Source organism: Cyprinus carpio, chromosome A21, assembly GCF_018340385.1.
Source record: "Cyprinus carpio isolate SPL01 chromosome A21, ASM1834038v1, whole genome shotgun sequence".
NCBI classification, from domain to species: domain Eukaryota; kingdom Metazoa; phylum Chordata; class Actinopteri; order Cypriniformes; family Cyprinidae; genus Cyprinus; species Cyprinus carpio.
In genome coordinates, this window is record NC_056592.1 from 17981596 (window position 1) to 17999908 (window position 18313).

At 35.3% G+C, this 18313-nt stretch overlaps 1 protein-coding gene across 2 annotated transcripts; it reads right to left on the reverse strand.

The window, feature by feature from the left end:
- Positions 1 to 2566: 2566 nt before the first annotated feature.
- LOC109109624 (hepatocyte nuclear factor 1-beta-B) lies at positions 2567 to 13221 on the reverse strand. 2 transcript variants are annotated; one of them, XM_042711154.1, is made up of 9 exons: positions 12695 to 13221; positions 11177 to 11376; positions 9786 to 9990; positions 9284 to 9504; positions 7828 to 7973; positions 7272 to 7404; positions 3874 to 4023; positions 3683 to 3780; positions 2567 to 3289 (listed from the first exon to the last, which is right to left on the reverse strand). In XM_042711154.1, exons 1-9 carry the CDS (start codon positions 13060 to 13062, stop codon positions 3269 to 3271), a joined length of 1542 nt encoding a protein of 513 aa, XP_042567088.1. In that variant the 5' UTR covers positions 13063 to 13221; the 3' UTR covers positions 2567 to 3268. The 2 variants fall into 2 exon arrangements, with proteins under 2 accessions (XP_042567088.1, XP_042567087.1); XM_042711153.1 differs by having other exon boundaries at positions 9786 to 10062; positions 12695 to 13220.
- Between the last annotated feature and the right edge of the window lie 5092 nt (positions 13222 to 18313).

The following is an 18313-nucleotide window of genomic DNA, read 5'->3' on the forward strand; positions in this document are numbered from 1 at the left end:
TGATGACTGAACAATATCTTTTGTCAGCATGTTTGAAACTGTCCAAGTGAACAAGTCAATGAGATCTCAGTATGAGGTCACTGTGGCCAGATGTTTGGCCCACACACTGGACCCCCTAATAGCTAGACAGGGGGTGGAAATTGTCAAGTAATAATAGCCCTTTCTCCAATATTATCAGACCAGCATCATATTAGTCCCACTGTGATTACCATGTAAAGACAGGCAAGGCTGGAACTTTTGCATGAGACCTAAAAAAATACAAGAAATGGTCTGTTAACATAGAGAGATCTTCTCTCACAAGGGATATGATATACCAAAAGTTCATTAGAACAATAGAACCATAAAATACCACTGAAACTTTACAGCTCAAATAAAGCACATTTTTGTACAGAAGAAGAACAATAGTGTGGTAACAAAAAACACAAAAGTTTTAGTTTTGTTTTTCATATCTAGAGTGTTTTTTATTGTTTGATTCATACGTGTGTGTGTTGTTATGTGTTGATAAAGCAACTTGTTTTGAATCCTGAACATTCCTTTAACACTAAGCTATGGCAGTGTGGGAAGAGAGCGGAGGATTACAGGAGTAAAGTCAGCTTTTCTGTTTCCTGTCTTTCTGACCTTTGACCCCAGTGAGTGTACAGCAGGAGCTGACATAAGATCTCTTCTGCCGATCTGTCCTGAAGGGCATGTCTGCACATTCACTGCTCCACGCCTACACATTGTCCTCCATTGTCCACATCCCAGCATGTGTCCTCTGCTGCCTCTGCTGGACTTTACAGGAGAAACTATTATGCTAATCGCTAATGCGTTACAATTACAACAAAGCTGATTTAGTTCATACACAGACAGTTCAGAAACTTAGGATGACATGGATCTCCAGAAAAATGTGATGGAAAGCTTTAACTTGTTACTTATGTTTCTTGTTGAGATCAATGTACTTTTGTACCTTTGTACCTCTGCTGTACGCAGATGGCATATGCTCTTCTGTATCAGCCGCACCACAAGTATACGTTTTTTACGTGTATTTACACTTTGGTTTGAAAGCAAACAGCGCATCGGCCTAGCGTGGCTCACACAGAAGAGTGTATGCCATCTGCGTACTGCTCAGAATTGCCAAAATGGCACTACGCTGATTTGGAGAGACACAGAGGAGAGGAACTGTTGAACAAAGTCGTTATTTTTGTTTTTCTTCATATTCGCTAAGTATTCTCGTCGCTTCATAACGTTATGGTTGAATCACTGATGGCAGATGGAATATTCTGATGATGCTTTTCATACTTTCTTGGACCTTGACACTGTTATTTATTTGGCAGTCTATGGGACAGTCTCAAGACTCCCTGTTTTCATCCAAAATATCTTAAATTGTGTTCCGAAGACGAACGAAGCTTTGACGGGTTTGGAATGACATGGGCATATCGTTAGATATATCGCCCAGCCATTTTGGGATGGAGTATCCCTTTAACACTTTTTTGTTCCTTCATTGTTCTTCAAATGTATACACTTTTTAAATCATTTGAATTACATATTATTTTGCATATATTATATTTTATTAGAAGCGTTATATTGCATAATCTAAAATATTTCAGTGCTTTTAATTCATTGTATTTCACAATTATTTTTTGATTTGCAAAATAATATAAATAATTAGTATAAATACGATACGTTCACGAAGGCTGCGTTTAAGAAAAAATCATTATTATCAGTGTTGAAAACAGCTGTGCAGCTTAGTATTTTTGAGGATTCTTTAATAAATAGAAGGTTCAGCATGTCTTAAAAAGTCTTTAATGTAACTTTTTTATCAATTTAATGTATCCCTGCTGAATAAAAGTGTTAATTAAAAAAAAAAAAAAAACTGAGAACCCCACAGTATTTGCAATGGTCATCTTCTTCTGTAACAATAAGAATAAACTGAATTGCCTACATAAAGCAAACAATCTCAAATGTTATAACTTCTTGTTTTGGGCAACAAACAAGTCTTTATCTTTACTTTGCACAAGGAGCGACCCAGTACTGCATGTGCTAAATGTTGCATATTTTCCAATTATTTTCTGAACTATAGGCTTTGTAAAAATTTAGAACCACTGCCATTTCAATTATGAAAATTAATCAGTGGTGGTGTCTTGAGTGTCAAAGACTGGTAGAGTTTACTTACGTAGTCATCCCCTAATTAATCCCCAGGGTCTTTGTTTAGGTAATTTAGTTACCATGGAAAAAAACTTTTATCACATGCTAGAGAAGTCATGTGAGAAGAGCAAAGGAAATGACTTCACCTGTTAACTTCCTAAAGGTGAACTCAGATGCTACATGCATGCCCTTTGAACAGTGAGACAACAAGGGAAATAGACCTAATGGGGCATGGAAAACATAAACACACCCTTTTATTGCCCATCTCAGTCTCCACCTCTCCTTCTCACCTCTGAGTTTCCATTAATGTGTGAAAACATTTACAATGCAAAGTGTGGTCCTACTTTCTGCTATAGTACATTACCGGACAAAACTTTTGGCTGCAATAAATATTTAATAAAATGTCTTTTAATTAATAAAAATGAGCACCAGAAACCAAATATATTCTTCAAAAATGTATTATTTATCAATTTACACATATATAAATATGATCCAAGAGGTGATTCCAAAACATATATAAAAAACAGCAAACCCTTTATATATATTCTACAGTGAAGTACGTTGGAGTAGTGTGAAATCAATCCCTGAGAAGCAATTATATTTATAGCATCTTTTGGGATCACTTTTATGTGCAAGTCCATGCATTGAAATGGAAAGACCCTTTCGATGTTGTGAATTTTTTTTTTTTAATTACATAGTAATGTGATGATTTTCTTTAAGAATATGGGATTCACTTCAAATCTCAAATATGTGTTTGGAAAAAATGTATCTGTGAATGACTGACTTATTTTGTTGTTGTTGTTGTTTTGCCTAAAAAGTTGACCTTATTTTACAACAATCCATATTTTCTTATTAAATTGTATGTACAGTATCACTGAAGATTTCATCACCTAAAACCAATGGGTGTGAAAGCTTCGGCTCAGTATATAATCTTCTTAGCAAGTTCTGCCATTTTGTTCTGTCATCCATTATGGCTTAAAGGCATAATATACCAATCACTAGTCTTCATTTGATGCAGATCCAGAGGCAGTGCTGCTCCTGTTGCTTCTCCATGCTGACAGGTTACCAAAGTAACCAAGAAATGCAGATATCATGCACTGCTGTTGCTAAGCTGCCGAGGAAGTTCTCACTCCAGTGCATTTGTTCACCAGGCCTGCAAAGGACACTGCAGTGACAACAGAGAGTAACAATTACACATCATAATGACCAATACGGATATGCACAGTTTATGAGAGAAATATCTGTATAAAAATCTATCCACCTTATTTAGCATTTTCTGTGAATGTGCAAGACTTAAGATTCATTAGCTGCTGTAGATAATAACTAGAAGAATAACAGTGCAGTAAATGGTAAAACTATTTGTGCTAAACACAAGTATGATTACGCTAATATGTCAAAAATAACATGATAAAAACCAGTTTGCAATATCAAGCAGCATAACAAGTTTTTTTGTACAGCTAAAATAACTGGAAGCGAATGACAACGGAAGCCTCGCGCATTCAAGTTACAAATGGCCAAACATGAGGTGGATAAAAAGTACAGGAAACTGAAGTTTGACCTGCTTGCCGGAGCCCAGGTGTGTGATGGTGCTGGTGTCCATGGTCGCGTATCGAGATGGATGGGAAAACTGGCCAACTTCTTGTTTGGGAGAGTACACTGAAAAAGACATGCAAAATGTGAGTTTTGCACATCGCTATTCAGTATCACAATATGTTCTGCTGTCATAAGCAAAGAAGCGATTGTATTTACTGTGTGACTGTGTGAAGGGCTGCTGGGAGATGTGAGCTGTGGTCAGCTGTGTCAGGCTGGTGCTCTGAGGGAACTGCATGGGCTGCAGGGTTGTGAGTCTAGACACGCTGTTGATGACGGGCACACTCTGAGACTGAGGAGACGTCAGACCTAGAAAAACATTAACGCTGTTAAAGTCATAACTTTTTGGGTCAAAGCGTTCTACAAGAATTAAAATAATAATAATCCTTTATAGATACTTATATTATTTAAATGACGCATATATCAGGATTCTTATAGTTAACCAAAACTAGACTGAATGTTTGCAAACTGATTAAACAGAATTTTCCCATTTCTTTCCGTAGTATTTTTCACATCCAGCTTTTAATGCATCGTGTTTCCTTCTGAAGCATCAGTGAGCGTTTGAGCCTTTTGTAATAGTTGCATGTAAATCCCTCAGCTGTCCTCAGTGTGAAAAGATGGATCTCAAATTTATAGAGTCACTGGAAAGGGTTAATATACGCAAAAGATGCTGAGAAACCATAGAATTTGTAGGACCTGAAGATTTTTTCTGAAGAGCAGTGGGCAGTTTAACTGTTCAGGACAAACAAGGGACTCATGAAAAACTATCTAAAAAAAACAAAAAACAGTTGTGGATCATCCAGGTAACAACACCGTATAAAGAATCCAGAATATGTTAACTTTTGAATGGGGTCGTTTTTATAAATTCAACTATTATTTTCTCTTGTGGACTATATGTAAACATCTTTTATGTAAAATATTTTATTCAGGTCAGTACTAAATTAAAAAAACAACATGCATTTTGTATGTTCCCTCTTATTTTGGTAAACCTCCAACTTATTGGTGTTAATCTGGCACCATGTGCCAATTTCCTTTAAATATATGACAACCTCTATTTAACTTGTAGCATTCCTCCAATTTACACTGAGATTGCAAAGATGGCGGGCCACTCTGGTGACTGAAAGCCTGCGACGGGAGGGGGACCAGATGATTTTGTCATTCCAAATCTGTGATTTCTAGAATATTGCAGCTTTACAATGAAACTAAGCGGAGAGAGGAGAAGTGATCCAAAGTTCACTTTAGTGATGAGAGCAAGTTTAATTTATTTGGGTCTGATAGGAAACATTTTGTTTTGCGTCAATCTGGGGAAAGACTGAAGCCGAAGTGCGTAAAGGAGTCAGTGAAAGGTGGAGGAAGATGTGCCTTGAATTGGGGCATGTTTTGTGCAGCAGGAGTTGGGCTTCTTATAAAGCTACATGGCAGGCTGAATGCAAATGTTAATCTGAACCTCCTTCAGCAACATGTGGTTCCTTCGCTGCAAGCATCTCCCAATCAGTCTGCAATTATCTTGCAAGACAATGCCCTCGTCACACTGCAAAATGTGTAAAGCAGTTCCTTGAAGCCAAGAACATTGAAATAATGAAATGACCAGCCCAGAGTCCTGATCTAAACCTGATTGAAAATCTCTGGAAAGTCCTTGGTGACAAAGTTATGGCTAAGAAATCCACTACAGTTACCAAACTATGGGAGAAACTGGAAGAAGAGTGGACCAAGACAACACAAGAGCAGTGTGAGAAACTAATGATATCCTGCGGTCGCAGATGTGCTGAAGATGTGCTGAAGTCATTCAAAGCAAGGGCCTCTATACTTCCTACTAATTTCTGACAGCTGTAACCCTCCAAAATTTAATTGCAATCTTCTTTCGTGCTACAGTAGTTAATGTTCTCTAATTTTGATCACTGTTTTCCACAAAATAAAGGTTTTTATTGAAATGCCTTGGAAATTTTGTCAAGCATGTTACTGAATCAGTGGTATACCTACAGCTAATATTCCTTTAAATTTTGAGCGATAAAGATTTTCCATTTTTCAGAAAAAAAATCAGGTATTTATAGATTGTTCTCTACTGTATAAAAGTGTGTGTGTGTTTTTTTTTGTTTGTTTTTGTGTGTGTGTGTGTGTGTGTGTGTGTGTGTGTGTGTGTGTGTGTGTGTGCGTATGTATGTATTTGGGAGGGTTTCTGTAACAATTTATATGTTGCAATAAAAATAAACCAATAAAAATTTTGTTATTTTGTATGTGTTTTTTTATAAATTATATGTTGAAATAGGGGTAAACAAATTAAAAAGGGTGCCACAACCTACACATGTGTAATGAATGAATTTATACAAGTTTCACTTTTTTGAATGGAATTAGTGAAATAAATCAACTTTTTGATGATATTCATTATATGACCAGCACCTGTAGTAAAAGGGGGCCACAACCTACACAGCGTTTTAAGTCCATTTATAATGTTGTTTATTTAAGACTTAAAAATGAAGCTGTAAATGAACTCTGTTATGACTGCCTGATGTCTGTTTACTGGATTATGCAAGTGTACAAACATGAACTCAAATTCGTGACCAATGCATAAAAACACGTTCTTGCCTTACTGTGGTGGTCACACACCTCAGAACTCAAGGGGGCGAAAGAGTGACCTTTAAATGTCTGTGTCATTAAACCAGATGTGTTATCATTCAGGTAGCTGGCTCTAAACATGTTTATAACACAGCAATAGTGGCTCAACCAAACACAGCTTGGGGGCGGGGCTGTCAGTTTGACTGACTTATGGGAGGAGTGTTTGGGGAAATTGTTTGAATTGTTTTTTGCAACTCTATTTGATAACTATTTAGAAAAAATGAATGAGGACATTCTGACAGTGTAGGGTAAGGATAAATTAATGTAGTAATCAACTGTAAAAAAGATGCAGTAAAACCTGTTTAACTGTAAGTTGCTTTACCGTATTACTATGTAAAATGGTAAATGGTGCATCATGGGTGCATGGTAAATTTGCAACAAAAATGTATTTACATTAAATAATAAAAAAATAAACAGTAAAAGGACATTCCCAGACGTCCCTGCATGACAGATCACATATGATTATATTTTATATAACTAGTGTCATTTTCTGTGATTTTCTTAATGTATATTACATTCATTTAGTGGGACGTATGTTACCCTGATGATGTTTTTGTCTATGGTCCTGTGCATCATATATATGTGAGTATATATGGTTTTATGGCTATGATGAACACATGATGATTTATCATGTGGCTTTCTGTGTTGCCACTGTTATTATTATATTTGTTATCAGTACATTTAACAGTACAGATTAAAAAAAAAGATTTTGGTAGTTCAAGTAGCTTGGTATATTAACATTACATCACTAAATAATATATATCGTTGTAAGTTGGCACCAATGTTGTAATACCTGAAACACTGTAACCATATTTTTTACAACTGCCTTTTATTTACTGTAAATTTAACAGTTTTTTTTTTTTTACAGTGTACATTCATACCGCAGTTTTAGAACCAGAATGATGTCAGATATGAAGGAGAAAATAAAATGGTGATACACTCACTTTGAGCAGCCAGGCTCATAATGAGGCTCTGTGCTTGCTGATGATGATGATGATGATGATGAGATGACTGAGACAGACTATGAATGTTGGTCAAAGTGCTTACAGGAGGCAAAACTCCACCAGAGACTGAGATCTGGACACACACAAACACACATGCATACACACAATGTAAATACATATAAGGTACACAACACTTTGCAAATTAGAGCATGATTCTTTCCTCTGGTGTAAAACGTTGTTTTGGACTGTGAATGCGCACTAACATAACATACCATACCATAACAAATGTTTATTGGGGGTGGGGGGGGCAATTTACATCAGCCATAAAAGTGAATAAAGGCACTGCCTGCACATGCTAGATCAATGTTCTCTTTGACCTAGTTGAGTCAGTTTTCAAATAAAGGCGACTTTATAAATCATGTCTGTAAAACGTACATTGATCTCTGCGACTACATGCTATTTCGGGTCGAAAAAAGGGCTGGTAGACCCGTACTTGTCAAAGCATGCACATTGTGACTGCACAATAATCTGGACACTAAAACAGATTTTGCTTTACCATTTTGGCATCTGTCGATAGCAAGCCATGGCAGGGGTCCAGACTACCCGGAGACACTTGTTGCAATACCGATTGGCTGCCGCCATGGTGACTGATGGTCGTCGAGGAAGTGACTTCACTAGTTCCTTGTTGACTATACCTGAGTTCTGCATTGAAAAAACATAAGAAACATATATTTTATTTAACTGTACTGCTGTGCACATTTAATGCTTTCACAACAAAAAATGCTAATTTTGTTGTTCTTCATACTGAAAACGGCTAGAAAATAAAACTGCTAGTCGCACATACTGACCTGATTCTGTCTATCTTTATTTGACCTAGTTGTGTAGTTGTAAATGCAGCTAAAATGATAAGAGTCTGCAGTCCAAATATTGAAAGGCCTTTATCAGACCGTCTATTCCTTAAATGCATTCTCATAAACATATCTCAAAACGGATTATGCTAAATGTTGTGCCTTTTCTTGCTCTGGGCAAACAAATACAATCAAAGAGCTTTTGAACAGTTGGAGGTCAGTGACTGTAGCAGAACACACAGGTTGAGCAAACACGCTGTTCTCTGACTCACTCTCTTGACGTAATATTAATCCAATCGCAAACATTCTGTGGAATTCGGTCCATTTCACAGGCTGACAGTTTACAGCTTTTCAACAGAACAGTGTCCTTTTGTAGTCGTCAAAAGTTAAGCTAAAGCATTTTGATTTTATTATATGATCATTTTAAGCTACTGCATGATCCTTATGGGTTTAAAATATATTTTCCAACTAGCTATCGATCTTCTGAGGGACAGAATGTGTGCTGCACACCCTCTCAGACACAAAGCTCGAACCTTGACATGACCCTGGTTTGACCCTAAAGATTTTATGTCTTTCTGTATCACATGTGTCTGCAGGTGTGGCTGTGTGTTTTGTTCACACACTAATGGGACGGAGGAATTCCAACCAAACACACACACTCTTACTGCTTCTGAGACCCTGTTTACACCTGATATAAGCACTCATATTGGTTAAATACGGCTGTAATTACCAGTAACTAAAAAAACTATTAAAAACATTTTTGTTAGTTGAACTAAAGCTGCAGTAAAGTATAATAAACTGTAAATTTTAGATGAAGAAATTAAACTAAATGAAAATTATAAACATTGTCTTGTCAATTAACAGAAATGTTTAAGTTGAAGCACTAAAATTACTAAGTGGAAATAAATAAAACTGAAATAAAAATAAATTAAACCTATATAGTAATATTAAAAAAGAAATTGTAAAAATGACAAAAATACATATCAAAATGATTAAAAATTAAAAAAAAAACTGAAAATACAAAAATAAAAGCTGATTTTAAATATTAATAAAAACTATGATAGTATTTAAATAATACTTGATAGACATCAGATCATCAAAGACAGATATTAATATCAAGTGTAAACAGAGCCTGTGAGGATTTGCACAGTGGTGAAATCTTACTTGAATCTGAGCTGCTGTGATGGTGCTGGGTATGTGATGATGGATGGGACAACAGGGGGTTCATGCTGTGGGTTGGATACGTATCCATAGCCAACTTCTGTCTGAAGGCTTCCTCCTTACGCCGATTAGCAAACCAGTTGTACACACGAACCTCCGTGACCAGGTTAGATCCAAGTCCATGAGCTTTAGAGGGCGACACACCCCTCTGAACACACTCTGCCCTGAAAGCAACCCAAAAAATAAGGAACTAGTATTTGTACATTCCATTTTTATGTTAATGCATTTAAGACATCTAAATACAAAATAAAAAAAAAAAGATATATATAAGTATAAATAAAACTAAATAAATAATTGTCCTATCAAAGTGCAAGATCATATAACTTGGCAATCACAAAAGATCAATTTTTTTGTGACTGTACTGATATAATAAAATGCAATACATATATAAAATAATACATTAAAATAAGAAAAATTCTCTGGAAGGCAAGAGAGAGAACATTACCTGTTGCATTCCTCTACCAGTGCTTCTCTTTCTTCTTTGCTTGGGTTCTTCTGTCGTTCATAAGCCTGGTAGAGTATCTCCTGAGATGCTGGACCCCATTTGAAGCGGTTTCGTCTCATCCTTTTAGAGCCTGGCTCCCCTTCATCTCCGATTGGTCCTCCAGAACCTCCCGCTGCCCCCGAACTGTGTCCGGTATGATTGAATTCTGGGAAAAAAAACAGGACCTGATCCTGACTGCCTGAGTCACTGAGGTCAGAGCCCTGAACACGGTCGAACTCTGCGGAAATAAGAGGGGGACACGATTGGGGCAGAGTAAGGCAGAATCATGATAGATAGTGTTTGGATGGGGAAGTCCATAATGAAGGCGCAGTTTTGAGAAGGGTAAAAATGGATCCAATAATGGGGCTTACAGAGCAGAGCTCACATGATACTGACCTGGGCAAAAATGAAAGTGTCCTTCATTAATGTAGGCTATTTAGAGAAAGTATTTAACACATATTCCTAATAATGAATAAGTATGTTTTACTTTTTCTGAGTGGCGTCTGTTTTATACAACTAAAGTCTGAGAAACAACCGGACATAAAAATGGATAAAATAAAAGCATACACAAAATAGACTTTTAATACTGATTTTATGTAGCTTTTTAAATAACTGTGGTGGATAATTAATAATAGAAATTATAATAGTGTGCTTTAAATGTTAAATAATAAAATATGAAACATAAGTAAATGTGGTTGATAATTTATAAAAGAATCTATAATAGTGTACTTTAAATGTAATATAATAAAATATGAAATATGTTTTGCAAATACACAGGCACATACATAAAATATATAACAACATATGCATAACAAAATATTAAAACCAAATGCAAACAAATCTTTCAAAAATGAACAGAGCTTTAAATTAAATAAAGGTTGCTTGGCATTATATTTTGTTAGGCTATATAATGCAAAGAGATTAATTAATTTTAAGCATTGTCTAAATAAATACTTCTAAGAAAAAAAAAGGTAACACTTTACAATAAGGTCCCATGAGTTAATGCATTGACTAACAGTAACTAACAATGAGCAATACATTTGTTTCAGTATTTATTAATTGTTGTTTACATTTAAAAAAATAGTTAATAAAATTACAGCTGTTTTTTGTTCATTCTGACGTCTATTAAATAATATTAACAGATACCCTTTTTTAATTTAATTTTAATGATGTATTGGTAAATGCTGTAACTAAGAATAAGAATTAAACTATTAGAATTTCATTTTTCACTTTTATTTTTCATTGTTCTTTCATGTTAACTAATGGTAACAAATGAAACTTTATTGTAAAGTGATACAAACTTATCTTACAGATGGTAAAGATTTGAACATTGCGTTATGAGGCTGACTTACGTCTTTCGATTTCGCGCTGTTTCTGGACATACCAGGTGTAAAGCGCGGCTCGTTTGGTCGTCTTCATCGGCGTGCCTTTATTCAGGTGCTGCGACAGGTGCGACTGATTGAGCCCCGTCACGTCCACCACCTCGCGCTGAGGAATATTGTGCTGCTGCATGTAGCCTTTGACGGTGCGCGCCACGCGCCACGGGTCCTCACTGCCAAACACAGCACCCAATGCTATCATGAGCATTCACAAAGAACTATGCATTATTTTGATCTGTTTATGTCATTTGTTCGTGTAAAATGATGCCTGTATGTTTTTGAAATATCGAAACGTAAATAAAAAAAATGTACAAACGTATAAAATGTTACAATTAAAAATTTACATGCAATGACTTTTTAAAATAATTCAAAAATAAAAATAGCATCCAATATATTCCAAAAGTATTTAACAATTAATGCTGTCTAATTAGTAATAGTCTTCAAGGTTTAAAAAAATGTAATTTCTAAAAGAGACTTTTACCCTCGATACTCAGCCTAGTCGACAGTCATTTGGGATTAACAGACTAGTGTATGTATAATTAAGAAATAGTCATGTTATAATGTTATACGCGACATTTGTATAATTAAAAATATAAGCCTACGTCAACACGACGACAAATTGCCTTAATAAAACTCTTAATTGGGCTATATTTGTGAAATAAATTTTGACCTGCACTCCGCATATACAAGTACAACGCTTGTGGTCGTTTTAATACGCTTAAACGAAAAAGGAAAATGTCTGCTAATGTTTGTTTGGGGAAATAACCCCTCACATTAGAGAGTGCTCGAGGATGTTGATTTAAGACTATAACTTTGGACAATGAATAACTAGATATCTTTTCCCTCTATTCATACGACATTGTGTATCTTTCCGTTGATGATTTATAGAAATAAATTAATAACAACTACACGTGGTTTCGTTTTGACTTTACGTAAATCTTCTTATACTTTTAAACAGGAACGATTTTTCGATTTTTGCTCAAATTTACAAAAAGTTACATAATTTAGCTACTAGGCTAATTAAAACAATAGGCCCATTAAAATAATACCGAAGTAAGGTAAAAAAAATAATAATAATAATAATAATAATTGAATAATCAAATAAAAAAAAAAAAAATAATAATAATAATAATTGAATAATCAAATGTATAAAATAGTATAAGTTCAGTGCCCTTTGAAATGCTTGAAGTAAAAAGTTCATAGTTCAAACAAATAAATAATAGGATAAAACTGAATGGTTTCAGTGCACTAGGTCAAACTTTACGCTAGGGTTTGTTACATTGTAATTAGCTACTCTACTTAGAAATAAGAACTAGGCACACTGTTATTTTATTGATCTGCTCATTGTTGCGCAATGCGCACTGTTCTTTTTACTGCTACTGCAATTAAAAAATAAATCACATGTACTGAATTATCTGCATTTAATATTTTAATAAGACGCCATTTAGTTAATGAACTGAAAAGCCAAGTATCTATATCAGAATAACTCACGCTAGCATGCGCTCGACCTCCGCGCGCTGCTCCGCCGCCTCCTCGGTGTTGAGAGACTGCAGCTCGCGCAGGATCGGCGGCGTGTCGAAGTCGTCCCCGTCATCCGAGCCTTCATCCCCGGACAGTTTCCCCGCTTTACCCTGCGCGCTGGTCAGAGTCAGAAACACCGGCTTGGAATCATTGTCGCTGCCTCCGTTGACACTCGCCGGGGACAAGGGTTTTTCCATTTTTATTCCGAATTCAGCAGGACACGGACATAAATCCTCCAGCGCCTGGACCAGCACATCCTTAGTGATCCCGGAGTCCAACAGCGCGCTCAGGAGCTCCTGCTGAAGCGATGTCAACTTGGACACCATGTCAGTAAACATCAATCCGGCCTCGTTGAAAGTCCTCGCGACCTCAGTAAACAGGCGTGGGAAATTAACTGAAATAAACAATGTTTTTTTTAAGGACTAGAAAACATGAGACTAAAGTGTCTTTACGCAAAGTTTTGCAGTTGTCCTGAGCACGAGCGCACCTGCTGAAGGAAGTAGTTCCCCGTTCCTGATGGGCGGAGCTGACTTCATGCTCATTGGCTGTTGCACCTTATGCAAATGATGTTTACTCATTTATGAATATGCTAATTCGTAGCTAAGGCTTATTCAAGTATACGCTACTTTTTAAAGGGTGAAACAACTAGATGCCAGAAAGTAAGAAAATAAATAAATAAATACATACATAAATACTGCCTTATAAACATATTATTATTATTATTATTATTATTAATAACATATTTCTAAAACAAATGTTTTGATGTTTTGTAATTTTTTTATTTTTTGTAAATTTTTTTTGTTTAAATTAATTTTTTTTATTTATTTTTTAATTTCATTTATTTAATTTTTAATTTTTAGTTATGCTTATATTTCTAGTTATTTTTAGCAGTTATCAGTAAACCCAATACTGAAATAAAAGATTATGGATTAATTGGTATATTTATTTGTTAGTTTTATTGTGTTCCTATAGTGTTTCATGTTTTGCGACTCATCCACATTTTGTGAGGGAAAATCACTTATCGTAGATCCACACTGCATTTTCATCATTCCTACCCCTCATTCTTTTTATTTATTTATTTATTTGATTCTGGAAAGAGAAATCTGGCTTTTAGATGGGCAAGAATCTAACAATTTATCAGGACATCAGCAGTAAATGTGTGAAAAGTCAGCATTTATTTTTTCTTTTTTTCATAAATAGACTGAAATAAAATTGCTATATGAAAACGTCTGATATTTGAAATCTATAGACCACAATGTGAGTAATTCACAAGACCAGATCTGCTGCTGGAACAGAATTTTAATGCATGCTGCATTTCAACCTTTCTCACACATTTTGGGCACTGGTCAGTTCTCAATGATTAACAGTAGTTAATACCAAACTTACAGAAATTACATATTTTTTTCCAGGATGTGAAACTACTTCTGTTGTGAAAGCTGCAGTGGAGTGTGACTGTATCGGATGAATAATTTGTTCGTTTTTTTCTCTTCGGACCAAGAGGTTTTTATGTTGTTCCTTGACACTATCAAAGGCTCTGCTGTCTCCCTGACAAAGCCTCTTCCTTGTCCTCCACTGGTATTTTTTGTAAATATGGCTAATTTGCCTGCAGTTTGAACTCAAAAGTATTATTAATGTCACCAAGCCATCAGAGTTGGCCAGTAGGCATAGATATTTGATTGAGGGATTTACAGATATGTATCATATGTCATACTTTTGTAAGAATGGCTGAAATATGCTACAATTTAGTAAAACTTTTATAAGCTGGGGAATCAGTGACCAGAAAGATGAGTTCCGGTCAGTAAGCTGGACCTTGACTTGGACTCAAAAGGACACATAAACACAAGTATACACACACACACACACACTGTGTGCCTGAGAGAGATGGAGAGAAGTTTATTTCTGTATAAAAATGACACCGGGTTTGTTGAGAGCTTGTGTTCTGAATGATAGATGAGGTCTCGAGGCAGTTTTTGTCTGTGTTTGCAGTGACAGATCTGTGACTACAGGTGTTACACCATATAAAGACTCTGTTGATCACTCTGTTAGACATTAACCTCACTAATCTAACCTGCATGAGCTTCCTTTTCATGATGATGAGCATGATTATTATTGTTTTGTGTTATAAAACAGCTTAGGTGTGTGAATACACACACCACACATTTTCCTATTTATATTACCTATACTATTTTTGGATGATATACAAATTCAAGAATTAGAAATTTAAATTGCAGATGTTTTTGTTTAAAAAACAAAAACAAAAGCAGTTTCTTAGTCTGGACATTATATATTGAGTCTGATGAATGTGCAAGTGCACAAGACTACAACCGACCGAAAGCTCTGAGCATTTGTCAAAATTAAAGTGACTGAAAGACATCAGACTCATTTCCTTTGAGGAGGCAGTGGAGCAAATGAGATCAGTCGCAGAGGAAATAAGGAGTGAGAGTGGAGCTACTCTCCCAGAACCGACTGCAGCTCTCAAGCCCCGCCAATATACACTTACTGAAATCTATCTATATAAACAAATCCCATTAGTGACCTAGACTGAATTAAGTGTCAGTAAAAATAGGAATAAAACAGGCTGTGAATGAAGGAATCAGGTGGTAATCAAAGGAATTGACACAATCCTCACAGCTTCAGCTAGAAGAAAACATTCAAGGGGTGAACATCATCGTGAGGGAAGGAAACTGACTCTCACAAACAGTCATGATCACTGGGAAATCAAACACTGGAGGGAAAAGCACTTTTGGATTAAACTTGGAAAATTATTTAATAATTTAGCTTTATTTTTTAAACTCATTTTGCTCACTTTTCAGTAGACATCAATATGGCCATTTATTCTGATCAAATGCAATCATCTACCTGCTTATTTTTTGTAGAAATGAAATGTTTTTTGTTTTTTTGCAATCAATGGTCATCAATTTTTTTTGTCTGAGCTGTCATTTTAATTACATGCAGCTTTTTTTTTAAACATTCTATTGTGTTTCTAGGTAAAGTTCCTAGAGAGAGTTCAAGGATTTCCAGCTTTTTCAGAGTAATAACCTGCTTTATCACCATTAACTTCAAGTAAACTTAACTATCTCTAATTATTGAGGGAATTTACATGATTGTAACGAAGCTGTCTATTTCAATCTCATTTTTCAGTCTACAAGACTCAAAGTCTTATAAATCACTTGACAATTCATGTAAACTCCACACACAGAACACCGAATTGCATTATAACACGTATCATTCAACAGCTATGATGCTGGACTGTGGTTTTACAACACCGTAAAGGATTCATGAGTTTTTTATGGAGACTTTCATGGCTCCTGAAGAGGGGTCAAAATCTGTCAAAAGGGCACCGTAAATGTAAGAAGGAGAATAAATGCAGGTAGAGCATGTGATGCTGGCACAGTAAAATGTCTGAGATCTGAAACTACAGCAAATCTGAATTCATTTTGTTTTCAGCAGGGATTCAATATCACACAATATGGTTCGGCTTTTTCTATCTTTCACTTATTGGAGAGACATCACTCACCCGTCCCGTACACAGTCATTTAGCTAAACGGTTACTCGGGTTAATCAGGTATTGCTTAACTAATGCACTGCAAATCTTTCAACCAACACAAGCATGTTAACGTCTATTATTCCTATGGATATATACAGAGATAAATGCAGTTTGAAGTAAAAGTGTAGTATTTCTAATGTTTTTTGTTTGCTTGTTTGTTTTTTGCATAAGATTTTAAATTGTAGCATATTTAAGACGAGCATCTGCATTATTTCTTTTATTAATCAGAAACATGCATTAGTGTTTTAGAGAGCCTTATCCAATCCTAAGAGATTTTGTGGTGTTTTAAAGGTCCTAATTGTCCCTCATCTCTTGGGACCCCCAGTGGGGGGAGGGGGGTGATGGTGGTGGGTGATGAGGAGTCGTGCCTGAATCAGCATTCCTCCCTCCTGTTAGAGATGAGTGGACTCTGCCCTGCTGAACCTCACGCTCGCTTGATCTGCTCTTCACAGGATTCACACGTTTCGCCCTCTTCTTCGTCCTGATTGCACTCCTCCTGCTGCTTTTCTCTCTCATGCCTCAGTGACCCCGAGGCCCCAGAGGGCCAAAGTCAATCAAGGTATCACATCAAACTAAAACTCACAGCTAATTTCATTAAAGCTTATGCTGTCATTGCTTTTACCGTTCATATATTTACAGTCACTTTCCCACAGATTATCAGTTATTCAATAACAATGAACATTTCTAAAAAGATTTTAAAAGTCTTCCTGGTATTTCAGTGTTGATAAGTTGCACTCAAGCTAAATCATATCAACTTTGCTGGGTAGTAACTTATTACATGCAATCTGCAAAAATGGATTATGGGTAATTAGATTATATTATGTTCCAAAATCCTCATCATCAGATTACAGTTACTTTTTTTAGTGATTACATATTATTCACATAGTATATTATAATTGGTTGATTCTCTTTCTGATTACTCTTTTAGAATTTTCTTTCACTATTTTTCCTTTAATCACGTTAGAACCAGATGCTAATTTTAAATATTTTTTAGCAACAGCGGTCTGGTTTTTTTTTTTTTTTTTCCTAATTATTTGTTTTTGTTTTTTTATAAGTATGTATTATATTAACAACTGCTTTATCTCTAAGAAAGTGTTTCAGTAAAAACAGAGTTAAAAAATGTTTCTTTCCCCTGCTTGCATAGGTTCGCATATACTTTTTGCGGAATCACACACACAAACCAACCCCTTGTCAGGTGACTACAATTACACAGAAAATGGAGAGGCCACACAGCATTCTGACCACTGGATTTTTAAGAAAGCATTTTACTTTTAATGAGACGCATGGCAACATTATTGTACAGTATAAAGTGCAATATAAACAGTTCCTATTGATTGCAAAGGATTATGTCAAATAAAAAAAATATGTTAAATAAAATGAATTTTGATTTAGAAATTCTTTTTGATCTGGTATGTTGTTAGTAAATGTTGTTGTGTTAGTTTAATTATTTTGGAAAAAATTTCATATTTTTAGAGAATATTTAATAATGAAAGGATTTTTAATTCATCCTCATCATTGGGGAAATCGGAACTCTCAAAATGTTAGATATAATTTGTGATCCAAGCTTCTGAAATTTGGAACAAAAGCAGCACTCAATTAGACCATGTAAAAAAAGAAAAATAATTAAGCAAGTTACTAAACACTGCAATGTATAGCTGTGAGATACTATGTCTTCACTGACCTTCACTGATGATTGATTCTTAAAGTCTAGAGAGAGAGAGAAAAAGAAAAAGTCCAGACCTGCAGACACAGGATTCCCTAACTTTTTTGTCACCTGAACCCCTTTGATAATATTTATATGAAGACATTCAAATGTTCACGACTCTCTGATGTTGGTTTATGCTCACATCACCTCGCAAGTAAAGAAATTAAATATTTGACTTTTTTTTAGTGTTCAAATGTTTTGTTTATATTGTTTTTATTTAATTAATTGTAATTAAATTTTTATGATTTAATTAGCTTTTCATCAAGTCATGAACCCTAGTTTTGGAAACCCTGATGTTTAATGCGCTTAATATTTTTTTATAACAACGAATGTAATA